The sequence below is a fragment of the Lepidochelys kempii genome, chromosome 6, assembly GCF_965140285.1.
Source record: "Lepidochelys kempii isolate rLepKem1 chromosome 6, rLepKem1.hap1, whole genome shotgun sequence".
Taxonomy (NCBI): domain Eukaryota; kingdom Metazoa; phylum Chordata; order Testudines; family Cheloniidae; genus Lepidochelys; species Lepidochelys kempii.
In genome coordinates this window covers 71,189,956-71,210,516 of record NC_136385.1, presented here as the reverse complement: position 1 = coordinate 71,210,516, position 20,561 = coordinate 71,189,956, and the positions used below count along the sequence as shown (strand labels likewise).

The 20,561-nt window shown below is 45.1% G+C and overlaps 1 protein-coding gene and 1 pseudogene across 1 annotated transcript in view; one reads left to right on the top strand and one right to left on the bottom strand.

The window, feature by feature from the left end:
• Positions 1–20,139, bottom strand: part of EHD4 (EH domain containing 4) — a 57,799-nt gene extending 37,660 nt beyond the window's left edge. Inside the window, exons 1-2 of the mRNA XM_073348662.2 lie at positions 19,857–20,139; positions 3,954–4,130 (exon numbers count right to left, since the gene is read on the bottom strand). Of these exons, the coding sequence (XP_073204763.1) occupies positions 3,954–4,130; positions 19,857–20,086 (407 nt within the window). The 5' untranslated portion in view covers positions 20,087–20,139. The remainder of the gene's footprint in view (positions 1–3,953; positions 4,131–19,856) is intronic.
• Positions 4,927–5,502, top strand: LOC140913866 (small ribosomal subunit protein eS10 pseudogene; annotated as a pseudogene).
• Positions 20,140–20,561: the final 422 nt, after the last annotated feature.

The following is a 20,561-nucleotide window of genomic DNA, read 5'->3' as shown; positions in this document are numbered from 1 at the left end:
GCCCCAAGGGTCGGTCCTGGGGCCAGTTTTGTTCAATATGTTCATTAATGATCTGGAGGATGGTGTGGATTGCACCCTCAGCAAGTTTGCTAATGACACTAAACTGGGAGGAGTGGTAGATACGCTGGAGGGTAGGGATAGGATACAGAGGGACCTAGACAAATTGGAGGATTGGGCCAAAAGAAATCTGATGAGGTTCAACAAGGACAAGTGCAGAGTCCTGCACTTAGGACGGAAGAATCCAAGGCACCGCTACAGACTAGGGACCGAATGGGTAGGCAGCAGTTCTGCAGAGAAGGACCTAGGGGAGGATGAGAAGCTGGATATGAGTCAACAGTGTGTCCTTGTTGCCAAGAAGTCCAATGGCATTTTGGGGTGTATAAGTAGGGGCATTGCCAGCAGATCGAGGGACGTGATCGTTCCCCCTCTATTCGACATTGGTGAGGCCTCATCTGGAGTACTGTGTCCAGTTTTGGGCCCCACACTACAAGAAGGATGTGGAAAAATTGGAGAGAGTCCCGTGGAGGGCAACAAAAATTATTAGGGGACTGGAACACATGAGTTATGAGGAGAGGCTGAGGGAACTGAGATTGTTTAGTCTACGGAAGAGAAGAATGAGGGGGGATTTGATAGCTGCTTTTAACTACTTGAAAGGTGGATCCAAAGAGGATGGATCTAGACTATTCTCAGTGATAGCAGATGACAGGACAAGGAATAATGGTCTCAAGTTGCAGTGGCGGAGGTTTAGGTTGGATATTAGGAAAAACTTTTTCACTAGGAGGGTGGTAAAACACTGGAATGCGTTACCTAGAGTGGTGGTGGAATCCCCTTCCTTAGAAGTTTTTAAGGTCAGGCTTGACAAAGCCCTGGCTGGGATGATTTAGTTGGGATTGGTCCTGCTCTGGGCAGGGGGTTGGACTAGATGGCCTCCAGAGGTCCCTTCCAACTCTGTTATTCTATGATTCTATGATAGGGTAAGTGGAGGCAGTTGAGGGATTTGAAACGTGGTCAGAATAACACGTGAATGATAATTTTTTGCAGCAATTTTGGACATGCTGACGGGGAGCTTGTAAGTATCAGGGAGGCGAAGGTTGCTGGTTTATAATCGCATTGCAGTAGATATCTTGCACCAAAACAGTGCATTTATTTTAATAATTTAGTCAGTAACCATGTCTGATACGTTTTCTTTTCAGCCAGAAACACAGCCTTCCTTTGGGGAACTCAGGGGCTGAGACAGTTAGCTATGGTGTGATTTAGGAAAGAAACTAGGTCGTCCTACTTATGTCAGCAAATGTTCACTATTACTATGTGTCTGTTTAATCAGTAGTGTATTGTATAAGTACTGTTTACTACATACTTCTCATATACATGGCTTTCATGGATTGCTTGGTATACAGAACAGTACTACACTCTCTTGTGGAGAAAGAACAGAGGAATATGCAGCGGAGACCAGAGCTTTGGTCACAATAGCAAGGAGTATTTGCTACAAAAATACATTTAAAAAAAAACTTAACTGCAGCTGCCCAGAGAGCTGCCGTAGTTATTTACATAAATTCATTTCTTAGCAAACCGACAGGCTGCCTGGCTTCAAGCACACACAGGCTTTCTTCCATGAATAAAAGCAACATGAGAAAACACTGCACTCTAACAGCTCTGCTAAAGCACAAGCTAGAGTTTATCAGCAGAACAGGAAGCACTCGTGTTAGAAGGGAACCAATTTAACTTAATTTGTCTTACAGGTCCTGGCTTCCTCTTCAAGCCACCACCAAGTACAGCAGGAAAACAAAAGAAGGCTGGTTCATGAAGTGCTTACTCTGTTCACTGAAGTCACTGGGAGTTTTAACTCAGCAGGGATTGTGGGATTTGACCCAATACATGAATAGAGTCTATGTTACTCTATGTTCTGTGCCAAAAAATTTAAAATTTTGCAAATTTTATTTGTCAAATAAATGTGGCGGCTCCAGCATGCATTGAGGAGCACGGGCCACTGGCTGGCTGCACAGAGGTGGGAGATCTGTGCCACTTCCCCACCCCTGGCACATGGACTCAGTGGTGAAGCTGCACCCAACCCTGACACAGCGCGAGGACCTGGCCTGCCCCAGAAACACCCCAGGGCCCTGCCCCTCTGTGTGGGCATGCAGGCTCAGCAAAGCAGGATTCAAGTGTGGAGGGGCTTAAAGTGGGGGAGGTCCAGGTGTGGGTTGAGAGGATTCTGTGTGGGGCAATCTGGGTGCGGGTGGCTCAGCGGGGGATCTGGGAGCGGGGGGGGGGAGAAAATCTGAATCAACAGGGGCTAGTTGTGGGTCTGCGTGCAACAGTAATGGGACTCTGCAGGAGGGTCCAGGTGAAGGTGGTTGGGATTCAGCGGGGGTGTTGTATGGGTGGGGGGGGAATAGAGTATAGCAAGGGAGTCTGGGTGTAGGGGGCTCACTGGAGGTCCAGATGCTGGGGGGGAGTGGGCATCCAGGTGCAAACTGTCTGGGGCTCAGTGGGGTGGGGATCCAGCTGGCTCGTTGGGATGGTTCAGATGCAGGGGGAGTGGGGCTCAGCAAGAGGGTCTGGGTATGAGGGGGTCTGGATGCACAGGGGTTGGGCGGATGGGGGAGCAGCTCCATGTACAGGGATCCCTCCCCCTGCAGTTGAGGAAAGATGGGTGCAGGAAGTGTATGTGGGCAGGCCGGGGGGAGAGTATGCAGAGCTTCCTGCAGCTGGGGGAGAAATCTGGCGGTGGGTCTAACCTGGCCCCAGATGCTGTGCAGGAGAAGAGGAAGTCCCGTCCTCCCCAGGCTAGCTGTGATTAGCAGCTGAGCCCGGTGCAGGATAGGAGCCACCAGCTGGGTCTTCCCCAGTCCTGTCTCCTGCCCACAGAGATTTACCTCTCTGCTGGCTGCCCTGGGCACTCGAAACATACTGCTGGGGAGGGTCGCATGACCGCTCTTGTAGATTCCCTTTGCTTCCCTGTCAGAAAGTTATTTTTCTGCAGGGAAGCAAAGAAATCTGCAGGGGAAATAAATTCTGCACATACGCAGTGATGCAGAATTCCCCCAGGAGTACTATGTGCTCCAGGCTGCAAGGCTTACAACCAGTTAAAGATCCCACAATTATGCAAAATGAAATGATAATACACCACCCAAACCCCAGTACTACACTGTCTTATCAAAACCCTTGAAGGCTGTCTTCATCTATTCCACTCGTCAAAATTCATCACTTGCAGCTTGGAAGTGCACACAAATCACGTGGAATTTTTTATATGTTGTCCTTGTTAGGAGGTCTTTTAAATCTCCAGAGACCACTGCTTTAGAGGGCTGTGCCAGGAACTGTGGTATCCAGAGGGCAGCACAAAAGTAACGATGTAAAAGAACACAATAATGGATGCAGACCAAAACTACAACCAACCAGTACCTAAAAGAGCATAGCTGGTGTGGACACACAGCACTACTGGTACTTATGCTGGTGCTGATCTACAAGTTCCATTCTCTAAGGCAGAGAAGGCCAGCTAGGGCTAAGTCTGCTCTAGAGTTATGTATTGCTTAAACTCTCACACCGAAGAGACATTTGGCTGAAGAGATCTTTTAGCAGCTTTTTGTGAATTAATTTTCATAATGACAAGTACAGTTCCTGTAACTGAACATATACCATATTTATATTTTTGTGTAGTCTGGACCACCATTAAAATGTTTGTTTACTGCATGTTCTCTCCCTTCACAGTCAACTGTTGTGATTGGACACGTTCAGCTCCACGTTAAAAATTCACTATATGGTATTTTAATCTTTAGATATTAATTTATATAACAATTCCCAACTGCTGGTTGCTGTATTTGAATATGCATCATTTGCCTTGTTAAAAAGGAATATAGCAGAAAATGAGTAGTCTTAGTAAATGTCATAGAGAAGGTGAGACAGATGGAACTTTAAACTTAAAATCAAAAACCCAGCAACGAGCCTGCCCTTACCTGTTCAAAAAAGCGTTTCCAAAGCGGCTGAGTTTACGAAATGGCTTCTTGGGGTCCACAACTAATGCATTTCCAGGAGTACTCCCTTCTGCATCTCCATGCATCACAGCAATGAAAGAATCTGTGGTAGGCTCTGGACCAATCCTCATGCCTGGAAAGTCCTGTTCTAATAGGTACCTAGGAAAGGGGAATTATAAAAAGGAAAGGGAAGATAAGCAAGCACTTCGGTTAAAAAAAATTGCCATTTTCTTTATAATTAAAATAAAGAAATAAAATTCAAGAGACATATACCCCCTCAGTCCAACCATCAGGGACTAACTTTTTATGCATTTCACTATTTTTTTTGGCTAGAAATAGATGTCAGAGTGTAAAGCTGGAATTCCAACTTTTCACAAAAAGCCGATAAAGTCAAAATAATGAAAGTCAATCCTCCCCTGTAAAACCATAGATAAAAACATGCCCTCAACTATAAGATTCACTTCACCAGTTATGGCTACAAGTGACTCAAGCATGACTACACAAAGTTGTAGTTAATTCAAGGTATGCTGCTGCACATGACTGCTGCCAGCAAATACAGCAATGCATACATTAGGAAGTCTCATTTAGCACTTGTGTATTTAAGTTTGTATGTGTGCTGCTAACAGCAAGGCCTATAGAGAGAGGTTTTTAAACTTGTGGGTATGGTCAGAAAAGCGATCATGTGAAAACGACACCAACTTCCTGATCAGACCTGACTGCTAGCTGAATTCACAGCCATATCTGCTGATTTTAGTAACATACATGATTAAACTTTTCTTCTGTTAACACCTGTAGAGCCAACACATGGGGGAGCAGGAGATGAATTTGAGTCTGAATTGCATAACAGAATTGTTAACTAAGTTCCAACTGCAGAACTAATTTCTGCCCTCGGACACATATATGCATCTCAGTTGAAGACAATTTCCTTCCTGTTTGCACAATTGCCTAGCTTTCCAGCTCTCGGGCTTACTGCTAGCACCACGATGTTGATGCCCAAGAAGAACCAGATTGCCATCTACAAACTCCTTTTTAAGGAGGGAGTGATGGTGGCCAAGAAAGACGTTCACATGCCTAAACACCCAGAGCTGGAAGACAAGAATGTGCCCAACCTCCATGTCATGAAAGCCATGCAGTCACTGAAATCGCGTGGCTATGTGAAGGAGAAGTTTGCTTGGAGGCACTTTTACTGGTATCTGACCAACGAGGGTATCCAGTATTTGCGTGATTATCTTCATCTACCCCGAGATTGTGCTTGTCACCCTGTGCTGTAGCCGCGCTGAGACTGGCAGACCGCAGCCCAAAGGTCTGGAAGGTGAACGCCCTGCTCGTCTTACTCGGAGAGAGGCTGACAGAGATACCTACAGACGCAGTACCGCTCCACTTGGTGCTGACTAAAAGGCTGAGGCTGGTGCTGGAGCAGCTACTGAATTCCAGTTTAGAGGTAGATTCAGTCATGGACGTGGTCAGCCTCCTCATTAGAATTCTCTGGTCATGTTTTTGTGTATAATAAAATAGGTGAAAATCTCAAAAAGCATTATGATGAGTTTTCCATCTCCTGCCGAATCACTAAGGATAGGCTACAGACAAAGGCAGGACAGCCTCCTTCATGGACCAGCTTAAGTGCTTATTTTCAATGGAACTTAAGCACATGCTTAAAGGTTGAGGACAGGCTTCCATGCTTTTCTGAATGAGGAGGTATTCCTGATTCGAGGCCAATATTAACAGCAAAAGATTCCCTATACCTATTCAGTTTATTAAATAACGTGCTTTTGCAGCATACACTGGCTTACCCATTTTTCCAGATTCAGAGAAGGAAAGAACAACTACAATCAGCCCTGCTTAGCTTCAAGAAAATTGTGCTCTAACTCCCTGTTCATAATATAAACAGCAGAACTACCCTAGAAATACCCTTGAAAAGTTGCACCTATGAAAACAATTGAGGATTTAGTATTTCAAGATTCTCCCTCAAACAAAGAGAACCTGATTAATCAAGAATTACTAGGTGGGTTTCCCAAGTATTGGTGTATTTAAAGCCAATCATGACTAACTACAATTTAGGGCACATTTGCAGATTGCCATAGTCAACAGCTTAAAATAATCAAAATTGAACCTATCAAGACAATTCTTCAGGCTTTAGTGGTAGTACCATTGCTCTGACAGCCAATGGCAGAATGCTCTGAGCATTCAATGGGTGGGAACCTGGACAAGGTTGCTACTGTGAGGTCAATAGCTAGCAATGGTTTGGTAGGTTGTGTGTCATTTTGTAAAACTGCACTAATTTAGCCTTACTTCAAGGCTGCTGTAGCTGCATATACATTCCACGGAGCTTTTCCGCTTGTTAAACAATTCATAGATATTTAGGTTAGACGGGACCATTATGATCATCTAGTCTGACCTCCTGCACAACGCAGCCCACAGAATTTCACCCACCACTCCTGCAAAAAACCTCACACCTATATCTGTTTCCTGTTTCACTCTGCCTTCAGTTCAACAGAACCCAAACAACCAAAGCCTTATAATATTGGTACAAAGAAGTAAAATCAAGGAACTAAGACTATGATAGCTATGAAATAGAATCTCTTCACCAGCCTTGGTAAACTTGCTCCAATAGCACCAAACTCTTACTGTATAAGCTACAGGGAACAACTGCATCGTCTTACATGAGGTCTAAAAACTGGAGGAATGGAAGAAGGGAAGAACTATTATTTTAAGTGAAATTCTAAGAACCCTTTGCTCATACAGACCAAAACCAGCAAGAGGACATGTAAGAGCCAAAAGATTAGGAGAGAGCTTCTCTCCCTGAGCCTCCTATTTACTAACGTATCAGAACAGACCAAAGTCCATTAAGTACATTATTCTGCTTCCAGGAGTGACTCATACCAGCTTCTGCTTCATGCACCTGCAAAACTGGACAACGCCATGCTTATGTTATTTATTTGGCAGAGGTGGGGGTGCAGAGAGAGAATAGTATGCATTCTTCAGCTCAGGAGATGATCACTTTATGCCCAGATATATGAAAATGAATAGCCCTTATACCAGGTGTGGCCAACCTGAGCCTGAAAAGGAGCCAGAATTTACCAATGTACATTGCCAAAGAGCCACCGTAATTTGTCAGCAGCCTCCCCATCAGCTTCCCTTCACCCCCGGCTCCCAGTACCTCCTGCCCACCAGCAGCACTGCCCCATCAGCACCTCCCGCTCCCTCCCCACACCTGCCAATCATCTGTTTCATGGTGTGCAGGAGGTTCTGGGGGTGATGGGGAGGAGTGACAGCACTGCAGACTCAGGGGAGGGCATGGGAAGGGGTGGAGTGGGGGCAGGGCCTGTGGCAGAGCCAAGGGTTGAGCAGTGAACCCCCCCCCCCCCCGGGCACATTAGAAAGTTGGTGCCTGTAGCTCCAGCCCTGGAGTCGGTGCCTATACAAGGAGGAGTGTATGGCTCCAGAGCCACAAGTTGGCCATCCCTGCCTTACACTATTGTAGCTAAGGTCTAAATCCTAAAAATGGATCTGCACATCCCTACACCCACATGGATCCACTTGCAGCATCTAGTCCTTAGATAACACTTGTAACTCCAGATGCTAGTGTATTAATCTTTTTTAATCTAAAATTATTTGAATCAGTAGCTGCAGCAGTGAGTTCCATAGATCAAGTATATTTTGTTTTCAAATAACAATTTCCTTTTCACTGGTGTTGCTCTTCTTCAAAAAGAGTCTCTATTTTTGGTTTCAAGTCTCCTATTTTGCTATGAAACAGCATTTCCAGAGACTCCTGCTTATGGAAGATGGTGATTCAGAAGATGGTGACACATACAACATAAAGCTTACAAAGTGGCAGCAACAATCTTAATCCCCAGTTCTGCAAATCAGAGCCACATAGATGAAGCCACAGGTCTCTGAGGAATCACAGAATCATAGAATATCAGGGTTGGAAGGGACCTCAGGAGGTCATCTAGTCCAACCCCCTGCTCAAAAGCAGGACCGATCCCCAATTAAATCATCCCAGCCAGGGCTTTGTCAAGCCTGACCTTAAAAATTTCTAAGGAAGGAGATTCCACCACCTCCCTAGGTAACGCATTCCAGTGTTTCACCACCCTCCTAGTGAAAAAGTTTTTCCTAATATCCAACCTAAACCTCCCCCACTGCAACTTGAGACCATTACTCCTTGTCCTGTTCTCTTCCACCACTGAGAATAGTCTAGAACCATCCTCTCTGGAACTACCTCTCAGGTAGTTGAAAGCAGCTATCAAATCATAGAATCATAGAATATCAGGGTTGGAAGGGACCCCAGAAGGTCATCTAGTCCAACCCCCTGCTCGAAGCAGGACCAATTCCCAGTTAAATCATCCCAGCTAGGGCTTTGTCAAGCCTGACCTTAAAAACCTCTAAGGAAGGAGATTCTACCACCTCCCTAGGTAACGCATTCCAGTATTTCACCACCCTCTTAGTGAAAAAGTTTTTCCTAATATCCAATCTAAACCTTCCCCACTGCAACTTGAGACCATTACTCCTCGTTCTGTCATCTGCTACCATTGAGAACAGTCTAGAGCCATCCTCTTTGGAACCCCCTTTCAGGTAGTTGAAAGCAGCTATCAAATCCCCCTTCATTCTTCTCTTCCGCAGACTAAACAATCCTAGTTCCCTCAGCCTCTCCTCATAACTCATGTGTTCCAGACCCCTAATCATTTTTGTTGCCCTTCGCTGGACTCTTTCCAATTTCTCCACATCCTTCTTGTAGTGTGGGGCCCAAAACTGGACACAGTACTCCAGATGAGGCCTCACCAATGTCAAATAGAGGGGGACGATCACGTCCCTCGATCTGCTCGCTATGCCCCTACTTATAGATCTCAAAATGCCATTGGCCTTCTTGGCAACAAGGGCACACTGCTGACTCATATCCAGCTTCTCGTCCACTGTCACCCCTAGGTCCTTTTCCACAGAACTGCTGCCTAGCCATTCGGTCCCTAGCCTGTACCTGTGCATTGGGTTCTTCCGTCCTAAGTGCAGGACCCTGCACTTATCCTTATTGAACCTCATCAGATTTCTTTTGGCCCAATCCTCCAATTTGTCTAGGTCCCTCTGTATCCTATCCCTGCCCTCCAGCGTATCTACCACTCCTCCCAGTTTAGTATCATCCGCAAATTTGCTGAGAGTGCAATCCACACCACCCTCCAGATCATTTATGAAGATATTGAACAAAACTGGCCCCAGGACCGACCCCTGGGGCACTCCACTTGACACCGGCTGCCAACTAGACATGGAGCCATTGATCACTACCCGTTGAGCCCGACAATCTAGCCAACTTTCTACCCACCTTACAGTGCATTCATCCAGCCCATACTTCTTTAATTTGCTGACAAGAATACTGTGGGAGACCGTGTCAAAAGCTTTGCTAAAGTCAAGATACAATACATCCACTGCTTTCCCTTCATCCACAGAACCAGTAATCTCATCATAGAAGGCAATGATTACATTAGTCAGGCATGACCTTCCCTTGGTGAATCCATGCTGACTGTTCCTGATCACTTTCCTCTCATGTAAGTGCTTCAGGATTTATTCTTTGAGGACCTGCTCCAGGAGACCCACTGCACACTAGAAATACTGAAGAAGTGAAGATACATATGTAACATCCTGGTAAGACAGATATTATGAATATCTGCAAACAGAAAAAATGAGGCAAAGAGGTTAAGTGACTGGCTCACAGTCATACAGCAAGTCTGTGGCAGAGTCCAGAACAGAACCAGATCTTGACTACCAGTTGCAAGTAGTTTTAGCATGCTTCCTCTCAATGTAAAAACACCATTTTCACCCAGCCACATGAAAGGAGAGGGCAGTCTTGCTACGTAAAAAACTAGTGGTTTTTGTACAATACATTATGTTAACACAGGAAAACACCCAGATTTATAACACCAGTAACCTCATGGCCTTGTCAGCAAAGATCACTAGAGAAGGAGTCCAAGAGTTTACAGGAAGACTATTTAAAAATAGCATGTGTCTCACAGACAGACTACTGTAGTTCATGCCACACATATCCTGTGGACTGCAAGTTTTGCTTCTACATGAGGTGCAGCCTTCCTGCCCTTAAAATGAATTCTGTAAGGTCTTCCCAAGACGTCATTGCAGAACTTGAAGGCAAACTGTGGGAAACTTCATTTCAAAATTAGATGTGCTACGAATTAGGCAGAGCTCATGACATGGTAATCAACCTTTAAAGTGCATTGCTTCAGCTATGCTGAACTACTGCATTAGCACAAGCTAACTGCTTCTCAGCAACATTAAGCAAGGATACTCTAGCTAGCAATTGTTAGTACATGTGGAGACACAATGGAAAGCTTCTTTCCTCCCTCAGGGCCACTCCACTCAAAATAGCTAACAGTCACAAAACCTCTCTTTTTGTTTTATGAACTGGGCTCTTTAGTCCAGGCAGAGGATGTTTGTTTAAGTGTGGAAAATCTGCTCTGAATGAAAACTCATGACATCTGATGTCAGTGAAAGACAAATTTAATCTTTACAAATCCACAGAGATTAAAAAGTATCAGAAATCTTATCCGGACCATGATAGACACAGGGTCATTGTCAGTTCTTCCCCACAATCGGGTTAAATATACTCATATACCCTTTGCAAACCCGAGATTTTATATGCTCCCACATTTTGAAAGTGTAACTTTGAAAAAAATGTTTAAAATCTTGCCTCAATTCTTGACACTGGCTATGGGGAACAAAAAAAGTTCAGTGTACCATTGCACCATTTGCTTAATACTGAATGTATTAACAAAGCTCAACTTGGCAGACTAAGGAGAGAAACAGCTTTAAGGTGCCACAAGTCCTCCTTTTCTTTTAGCTTTAATTCTGAATTTCCTTGCTTTGATTAGTTTTAAAAAAAGTCAGACCCTTCTAGTTTTAAAATACATCTATTTAGTAGTATAAGAATGCTTAAACCTAACATTGATATCAAAATGAAACTCGATGCAACAAGATTTTAGAATAGGGTAGAAATTTATTTGATCATTAAATAGGAAAAAAAAATAAACACCACAGCTGACTACAAAAGCATAAGGGCTAGTTCCTGTTTGATATAACAAATTGTCAATTGTCCCTATTTCCCTCCACCTTCAAAAACAAAAATTGTTTTGCATACTCTTGAGAAAAGGTACTGAATGCACAGTAGTTCCTTCCTTCTTTATAGTAACCATGACAAACTGAGAGACTAATAGAAGGATTAAGGGTATGCTGTTACACAGTTTAAACCTAAAATAAAGATAGTTTTTCCTAAAAAACAAAACAGGGGGAGGATGATGAATAGGAATTTTTGCTGGATTTATTATTTGAATTAAAAATACATTTTGTTTGGTTTGTTTTTTAAATTATATACTTCTTTAGACATTCTCTGGCAGTATCAAATGCTCAAACAATCAATACTGTACTACTACACAATAACCAGATAGGATAATAAAACTAAACTGGTCATTTGCACTAAGTGCAAAATGCGTCAACAGTATCAAGGGTGCAGCTGAAGTGTTATTAGAAACATGTAGAGATTTGTTCAAATTGTTTGAAATCTTGACAGCATTCCTTTATCTACTTTCATTCGGTATAGGCTTGGTGTTGAGGAGTTAGTGTTTGGGGAGTTTGTAAGGGGAGGGGGAAAATAGCACCTGGAACCATAACTTTACATATTTGTCTATGTCTAAATTTAAAAGTGACTATATACTGACTGTAAACAATGCAAAAAATTGCATTCAGGTTGACTAAAACCAAAACTTTTGCATATGACATGAATCTAACACTAAGTCACAACAACCAGCACTCATATGATCCTTACCTACTTCCTTCATTCATTAAGCTCCCAATCAGGCAAAACATATAGGCATGTGCTACTTTAAGCAAGTGTCTTCAGTGGGACTACTCACATATTTAAAAGTTAAGTGTTTTGCTGACTCAGTAGAAAAGACTGCATAAGTAGTATTTTTCTGGGGTAAAGTGGTTCTCCACCTTTTAAATCTCAATCCTTCTTGAGGAAGCAGAGCATTAAATGCAGAAGAAAGCAGGAACAGTATGGATTTATGACTTCAGGTGTAAATCAAAGTTTACTTGTGAAAAACCAGCTGGAAGAAAAAATTTACCAGCCATTATTTATTTATAATAAAATAATATTTTTCCCTTCTCTCTGCCCAAGCTCTACACTCACAGCAGTTAACTACATTACTAAACATTGTAGGGAATAGAGTTAAGCTAAAAGCACATAACATACAAGAAGGTGGCACCAAAAATATTTTTTTTAAAAGCCCTGCAAGGAATATTGGAATGTTAAAACTTTATGTTTATTTTCCAAAACTATCCCTTGAATTCAAAACAAAGAGTACAGAAAACCTGAAGATCCATGAAATATTTGCTCTAACTTAAATTTGCCCTTAAGTCAAGTAATACATTGATTTGGAAATATATTACACAGACTCCAAACCCACAAAGCAGATTTTAACTTAAAAAAAAAAAAAAAGTTTATGTGAGCACAGAGCAATGTTTGGACAATAAACTATTTTTCACAAATAGCCTTAAAATACAAATAACTTTTCCACTTCTCTTATCTGCACCTACCCTTTGGGAGCCCAAAGATGAATTTGGTTTCCTTACCTAATTATGTCCTAATTCTTAATTCTGCAAACACTTATGCATACACTCAATTTATTCAGCTGAGTAAAATTAAACTGTATATAAGAGTTTGCTGGGTGGAAGCAATAATCACTAAAGAAACCAAATTCAGTTTCAAGCTTCCAGTGGGTAGCTGTAAATAAGAGAAGAGAAAACTGACTTGCTATTTAAATATTTGAAGACAGTTGAACTGTTCGGATGAGTAGGGATAAATATGGGTATAAGTGTCTGTAGGATCTTGGCCTATGTTAAAAGAGAAAAAACATAGTTTGTTATTGTAGGGTTGCAAGTAAATTATAATCTGTTGATACTGAGAGAATAAGAAAAAAAGTTTTGTAGAATTTAAAGCAGGACTTTCATGAACCTTGCAGATATAAAAAGCAGATTAAAATTTGATCCTCACCTCTACAATGTTCCTTGGACAGTTTTAAGTTACTGTACTTGAAAAAAGCAAATTTTCAGTGCAATTTATGAAGAATGCAAAAAACACTAGCAACTTTGTATAATTAACATGTGGGGAAATGCAGACATTTTCATGCTCGGGTACGTATTTGCAAGGTCATGCCCTGTACATAATTGTAAAGTAATTACCAAACAAGTGTTTGAAGTAACAGGAGAAACAGGAACGACAGGAAAGGCAACAGGAAAAATGCTGAACCTAGCCCACATTTTTTAAAAAAGTCATTGCGAGAATATTTAATTGTAAATAGTACTATGTCTTATACAGGGCAGCTCACAAAAAGTTTAATATCTTTAAGGTGATTGTGACCCACAAGCCCTTCAAGGCCAAGAGGCAGAGAGCTCACACATAGTGTAACTTACATCAGGCCTGACAAACTCATTGCCCCAGCACATTGTTGCCATAATATAGTGGTTCCCAAACTTTAACAACCCGTGAACCTCTTTCACTAAAATGTCAAGTCTTGTGAACCCCCTCCTAAAAATGAATATTTCCAGGGATTTTCTCCCTTACCTCAGCATAAATTATAAAAGCAGTGATCTTAGAAATATAAAATTTGTTTTTAGGACATGCTTATTACATTCACTATTTATTAATTTTTATTTATCATTACAGTATTTTTATTACATTATGAAAATGGCAACACTCTTCCAAGATCTCACTTTTGTAGCTTGTATGACTTTTGATTAAGCCTGTTATAAGACAAGGCTTTTATCAGAGGCACCAGTAGAAAAAAGGGGTGCGGGGTCAAAGCCCCCGCGCACCCTGGGGGGGGTGGGGGGGCACTGCTGGAGAAAAAGGGGAGGGATCCGGTGGGAGGGGGTGTGGCGCCGACACAAGGGCAGCACGTGACCCTCATCGCCCCCCCATACTGGCACTGTTGGATCATATTAAAGAAGTTCTGTATTAAAATCACAAATGAGTTTGATTCCCCATAGTTTAAATTCCAGGGTATTACTAATTAAGAGGTTTCTTGCTTTTTGGTACTGTTTCTCTCCCTCTATGTGTGAAACTTGCAAGCTGCTAATTGCGTTAGTACATTCTAAGACAGAGTCTGTTCTCAAAGCAATTCACAGAGAGAGAGACTCAAAGCAATACTCTGTAAAAACAGAAACAGCACCCAGAGACTCCCCGCCCTTTTGCTGTATTAACAATTGTGATTAAAATAGAGATAGAGGATGTATGTGGATGGATGCTTGGTGTGGATAATAACTGAATGATCAGGGAGGTGCCAGCCTCAGAATCCAGTGTCCATCGGCTGAAGAAGGCATCAAGTGGAAATAACCAGAGAACCCCCGGAGGGCAGACTGGAATCCACCCAACAGCCTCAAGAATGGGAGAACCAAAGAACAAGATAACATCTAGCAGCACAGAGCCGTCAGGAATGTGCTATCTGCATTATGAAGCAATTCCCATAGACTGGCATAGGAAGAAATTCCTATAAAAATGGACTCTAGACAGTGAGAACTTTGGGGGTCTGATTCTGAAAACCAACTTCCAGGAGCATCAGATGAGCATCTGACAAGGCCCTGCTCCCTCCTCATGTCCAGGCCACCTGGTCAGTGGCTTGGCATGAGCAACTCTAAGGCTGGTAACTATGATAACAACCTCGCAGAACCTTTGTGTGTGTGTGTGTATGAATGAATGTATGAATAAATATGAGATTGAATGGAATGTTATAACTATAACTAACTGCTTACTATGATTCTTTCTGTATTCACAATAAATGTGGTATTTTGCCTTTTCCCCTTTAATTTATTATTTAATTTATTGGTATAACAGCACCTCTGGCTCCTATGTTTCATCAAGAAGTATCAGATGTGAAACAACATGAAGGTATTTAAGAAGCCAACTCAAAGAGTTCCTCCTACACAAGCATTCAGGTCTTGAGCAGTCCAGGCAAACAAACAAAGCTTAAATTTGTTCTTCATAATAATTTAAAAACAACACCAGCAGCCTATTTAGTTTTAAAAACACCAAAAAAAAAAAAAAAAAAATCCACCTCCCTTTCTATTTCGTATAAGGAGTCTTGAAGTTTAAATCTCCTCAGTGTGATAGATATGCTTGCTTTGATCTGCTGAGCTCTTGGAAGTCCCTAAGGGCCTGCCGGCCCCGTACTGCCCGGGGTCCCTATGGACAGCTCAGTCCGCCATTAGGAAATTTTTCCCCAAGAACCCCCTGTAACATTTTGTGAACCCCAGTTTGGGAACCACTGATCTAGAGCCCTACCAAATTCATGGCCATGAAAAACATGTCATGGACCGTGAAATCTGGTCTCCCGTGAAATCTGGTCTTTTGGGTGCTTTTACATTATACTACACAGATTTCATGGGGGAGACCAGAGTTTCTCAAATTGGGGGTCCTGACCAAAAAGGGACTTTCAGGGGGGGTCACAAGGTTATTTTAGGGGGGCCACAGTATTGCCACCTTTAGTTCTGCGCTGCCTTCAGAGCTGGGTGTCCGGAGAGTGGCAGCTGGTGGATGGAGAGCGGAGGCTGTTGGCTGGGCACCCAGCTCTGAAGGCGGCACCACACCAGCAGCAGCACAAAAGTAAGGGTGGCAATACCATACCATGCCACCCTTACTTCTGCATTGCTGCCTTCAACGCTGGGCAGTTGGAGAGTGGCAGCAGCTGACTGAAGGCCCAGCTCTGCAGGCAGCAATGCAGAAGTAAGGGTGGCAACACCATACCATGCCATTCTTACTTCTGCGCTGCTGCTGGCAGTGGTGCTGCCTTCAGAGCTGGGCTCCTGGTCAGCAGATGCCGCTCTCCAGCTGCCCAGCTCTGAAGACAGCACCACTGCCAGCAGCAGCAGCGCAGAAGTAAGGGTAGCAGCATCCCCACAATAATCTTTGCGACCCCCCCCCCCTCCACAACTCCTTTTTGGGTCAGGTCCCCTACAATTACAACACCATGAAATTTCAGATTTAAATAGCTGAAATCATGAAATTTACAATTTTTAAAATCCTATGACTGTGAAATTGACCAAAATGGACTGTGAATTTGGTATGGTCATATATATATCTCAAAGGTGTACTGGTGACACACTAGTCCTGAAAGCCATTGTGTGATATATGTACAGATTATATACTCTCTCTCTACACATATATATTGCAATATATATAATTATATATGTCTGACCAACTTGGTTACAGGCAGAGGACAATGGAAGTACATTTACATATAATGTAAACAAAGCCATCAAGCTAAATGAGCAAGGGAGAAGACCACTGAACCATCACAGCATGGGACAGAATCTGCACCCCAGGAAGTCTTCCTGGTTCTTGAGGCAGAGACAATGGACTCTGAGTAATAAAAGGGGAGCAAAAAGATATTTTAGTTACCCATCACTTAGGGGACAGCACCTTGTGAGCATGTGAAAGTTGCATTCTCTTAGCCTGGGGAGATGCTGACAACTTGATGTAAGAAAACCGCTTAGGCAAAGATCGCTAAGATTAAGTTTTAGTCACAAGAAAATGTGTTGTTTTATTTGCAACCATATCTATCTCTTTTTCTCTTGTTTATTGTCAATAAAATCTCTCTTCTTTGTTAATAAACTTATTCTTGTTTTATTACAAAACTATCTCAGTACCGTGTATGAAAGTGAAGGGTGAGTTTTCAGCTAACCTACAGTCTGATGTGTGCACTCTCTCTTTGGAGACACCGAACAATTTCTGAGACTGTCCAGTCAGAGGGACTGGACACTGCAGGGAGATGTCTCCGGAGAAGTCAGGAACTGGGCTTCACTGATTGCTTCCTGAAAGTTTACACTGGTAGAGTTTTGATGAGTTTGTTGGAAAGACAGACAGGCTGGTGTGTCAGGAAACTGACAAACAGCTTAGCAGTGGCAAAGCTCTCACTCTTGCTAAGGCAGAGGTGTAACACAGTTGCTCAGAGTTCTGGGTGTCCTGAGCAAGACATCATAGTGATCACTGATATAGAATTGTTGGGTCCCATTTCCTTCGAAGTTCGCTATCTCCACAGAACTATATTTCATAAAACTACCACTTCTAAAAGATCTTACCTCCTACCCAGGTGCAATCTTACTTATACTAAACTCAAGAAAGAGCAGAGTGGCATATGCCTACGTACAACTTAATGTACATGTGCTACCTTTCTGAGGGGTCTGAAATCTATCGGCCACAGAAACAGAAGTTCCAGAGTCACTCGCAAATCTGGATCTTGCATGTGAATGCAACACCAAAACTAGCACTATGGGCTGAACAGCTTTTAGGTTTTTTACACTTGACTGCTGATGCACACTATATTAACTCTCAGTAACTACTGTCTATTGAAACAAACTAGAAAAACATTACAGTAAATGGAAAACAACACATATTCCTTCCCATCAGTACAAAAAACCATGAGACAGCGTCCTCAAACAGGAAGGCAAAAACAAAACGACAGAGTGCTGTAAAAATTCAGAAATGTACATCAAATTTAAATATCATATTTTGCAGACATTTAGAAAAGCTTTACTCTCCAATACAGTGATAACACAACAGAAGGCTTACCAGGGGAGGGCAAACTATGGCCAGCAGGCTGGATCCAGCCAGTCAGGTTTTTCAATCCGGCCCGTGGGATTGCCAGCCCCTTGGCACAGTGGGGCTAAGGCCGGCACTACATCCCTGCAGCCCCTGGGGAGGTGAAGGGGGGGGGGGGCAGAGGGCTCCGTGCGCTGCCCTCGCCTGGAGGCACTGCCCCCCGCAGCTCCCATTGGCCAGGAATGGGGAACCGCAGCCCATGGGAGCTTCAGAGGTGGTACCCACAAGCAAGGGCAGTGTGCAGCAGAACTGCCTGCCCCACTCCACCCTCAGGAGCCATTGCCGGACATTCTGGCCACTTCTGGGAGCAGCGTGGGGCCAAGGCAGGCAGGAAGCCTGCCTTAGCCCCGCGCACCACTGCCACCCCGGAGCCGCTCGAGGTAAGCGGCACCAGGCCGGAGCCCGCACCCTGAACACCTCCTGCACCCCAACCCCCTGCCTTGAGCCCCCTCCCGCACTCCGTACCCCCCCTGCACTCCAACCCCCTGCCACACCCCTCCTACACCCCACACCGCTTGTCTTGAGCCCCTTCCTGCACACCGCACCCCCTCCCACACGCCACATTCCCTCCCACACCCCAACCCCCTGCCCCAGCCCTACATTCAGGGCCCTACATACAATTTCCCCACCTAGATGTGGCCCTCGGGCCAAAAGTTTGCCTACCCCTGGTTTAGACTGATTAGTTAATTTGCATGTCAACAGACAAAAGGTCCTGCCTCACTCAATACACCAATGCTACTTGCTTTGTGGCTTTAAGATGGAACAGGTAGTTAATACATGTTACGTTTTTATTTTCTTTTAAAGTACTTTCAAACCATGTGTATGCACTTTTCTACATACTCCACATTTTTCAGCCCTGCCCCCATCCAAGCAAACTTGTTCCACCTGTCCACCCAGTGGAGATGTTTTCACTTGCCCTTTCATGATAACACAAGCCACATCTTGGAGCTTGTTCTGCGTCAGCCATCAAGGTTATTGTCTTCATTTGAGTGACAGGCCTCTCAACTTTCCACCCCGCATTTACTCTAGAGGTGTGTTACTGTTCAAGGATAATAAGTGTGTTACTGTATGAAAATGGTAGGTTTGTTCACCCACATGAAAAATACCACATGAAAGGGTATTTTTATCCAAGTGCAGGGGGCAGATGGAGGATTATTTAACAGATAGGCAGCAGGGCCAACGCGGTATTTACCAGGTGAGGGTGGAAATGACAGGGTGAGGAGTATTTATCATATGAAGATGAAGAGGCAGGGAACCAATCATTCAGTGTAGGTGTGAAATAGATACTGTATGAAAGGAAAGTGACAGGGGGCATGACCACAGTGCATGCAAGAGTAGGTAGTTAGGGGGCATTTACTGTATGAAACTGTGTGCTGGCAGGAGGGCCAAGGAGGTATTTAACCCAGATGCTGAAGTCTTTACAGCATGAAGCTCAGGCACAGGGGGCAACTACACTGGTGGTGGGCTATGTGTCTATGTTGTTCCCGTGGGTATACAGTGGAAGGTATTTACCCCTGTGGGGGGTATTTACCAAATGAGGAAGGAAAGGGGACATTTACCCTCAATGGGGTTATTTATAAATGAAGGGGTGTATCAAGGGACCGCTACTGGACTGAGGCAAGGAATTTTCACTTAGGTGGGCAGTGGCGGGGGGCCGGGGGTATTTGCCGGATGAAGACGAACACTGGAGGGGGGTCTTTACCAGATGAAGGCGGGAGGAAGTCAGGCCGGCAATGGGGTGGTATTTACCGGAGAGAGGGAGGGAGGAAGGAAGGGCGGCAGGGGGGTATTTACCAACTGAAGGTGGGCAGTGGGGGCGTATTTACTGGATGAAGGCGGGAGGAAGGAAGGCAGGCAGGCTCGCAATAGGGCGGTATTTACTGGAGGGAGGGAGAAAGGAAGGATGGGCAGTGGGGGGGTATTTACCAAGTGAAGGCGGAAGGAAGGCAGGCAGGCAATGAGGCAGTATTTACCGGAGGGAGGAACGGCGGCGGGGGGGATTTACCGAGTGAAGGCGGGAGGCAGGCAGGCTGGCAATGGGGCGGTATTTCCCGGGGGGGCGGAAGGCAGGCAGGCTGGCAATGGGGCGGTATTTCCCGGGGGGGCGGAAGGCAGGCAGGCTGGCAATGGGGCGGTATTTCCCGGGGGGGCGGAAGGCAGGCAGGCTGGCAATGGGGCGGTATTTCCCGGGGGGGGGGAGGCAGGCTGGCAATGGGGGGCGGGGGGGTATTTACCGGATGAAGGTGGTCTTGCCCGTGCTGTACTGCCCCACCAGCAGCACCATGGGCTTGTTGTCGAAGTCGGCCTCCTCCAGCGCGGGCGAGTGGAAGTCCTGGAAGCGGTAATAGTCCTCGAGCGGCTGCAGCCGCCGCGTGTACAGCTGCTTCAGCCCCCCGGTCACCGTCTGCACCGGGTCGCCGGCCCGCTCGCCCCCGCCCGCCTGCTTCCCCATCCAGCTGAACATCCCGACCCCGCCGCCCGCAGCGCCGCCCTGACTGACTGACTGACTGACTGGCGGCCGGCAGCGCCCCACCGGCCGCGCCCCACCGGCCCCTCCCCCCTGGGCCCGGCCCGAGCACCGCCCCCCGGGACTGGGAGCCTGCCCGGCCTGGCCCAACCCTCTCGCCCCGCACCGCTGGGAAAAGCCGGAGTGACCCTCGGCCGGGGGATTTGGGGCGCCAGGTCCCCAGAGTGTCCCGTCAACGCCGATCAAGTGGAGTCACCGCTGCCCCATCCCCGCACGTTCCCAGAGCACGAAGCCACACGGAGCCCCAGAGCCGGCACCGGCGTCCCCTGGTGCCCGCGCCCTGCTGAGTCCCGCCGCTAAGGCCTTCCCCCGTCTATGCTCCGCTACTGTGCCAAAAAATTGTGGGCCTGGACTGTCTCCCGGCACGTAGCCGCCGCAGACATTGAGATCTAGCACCTGAACCCTGCCAGAC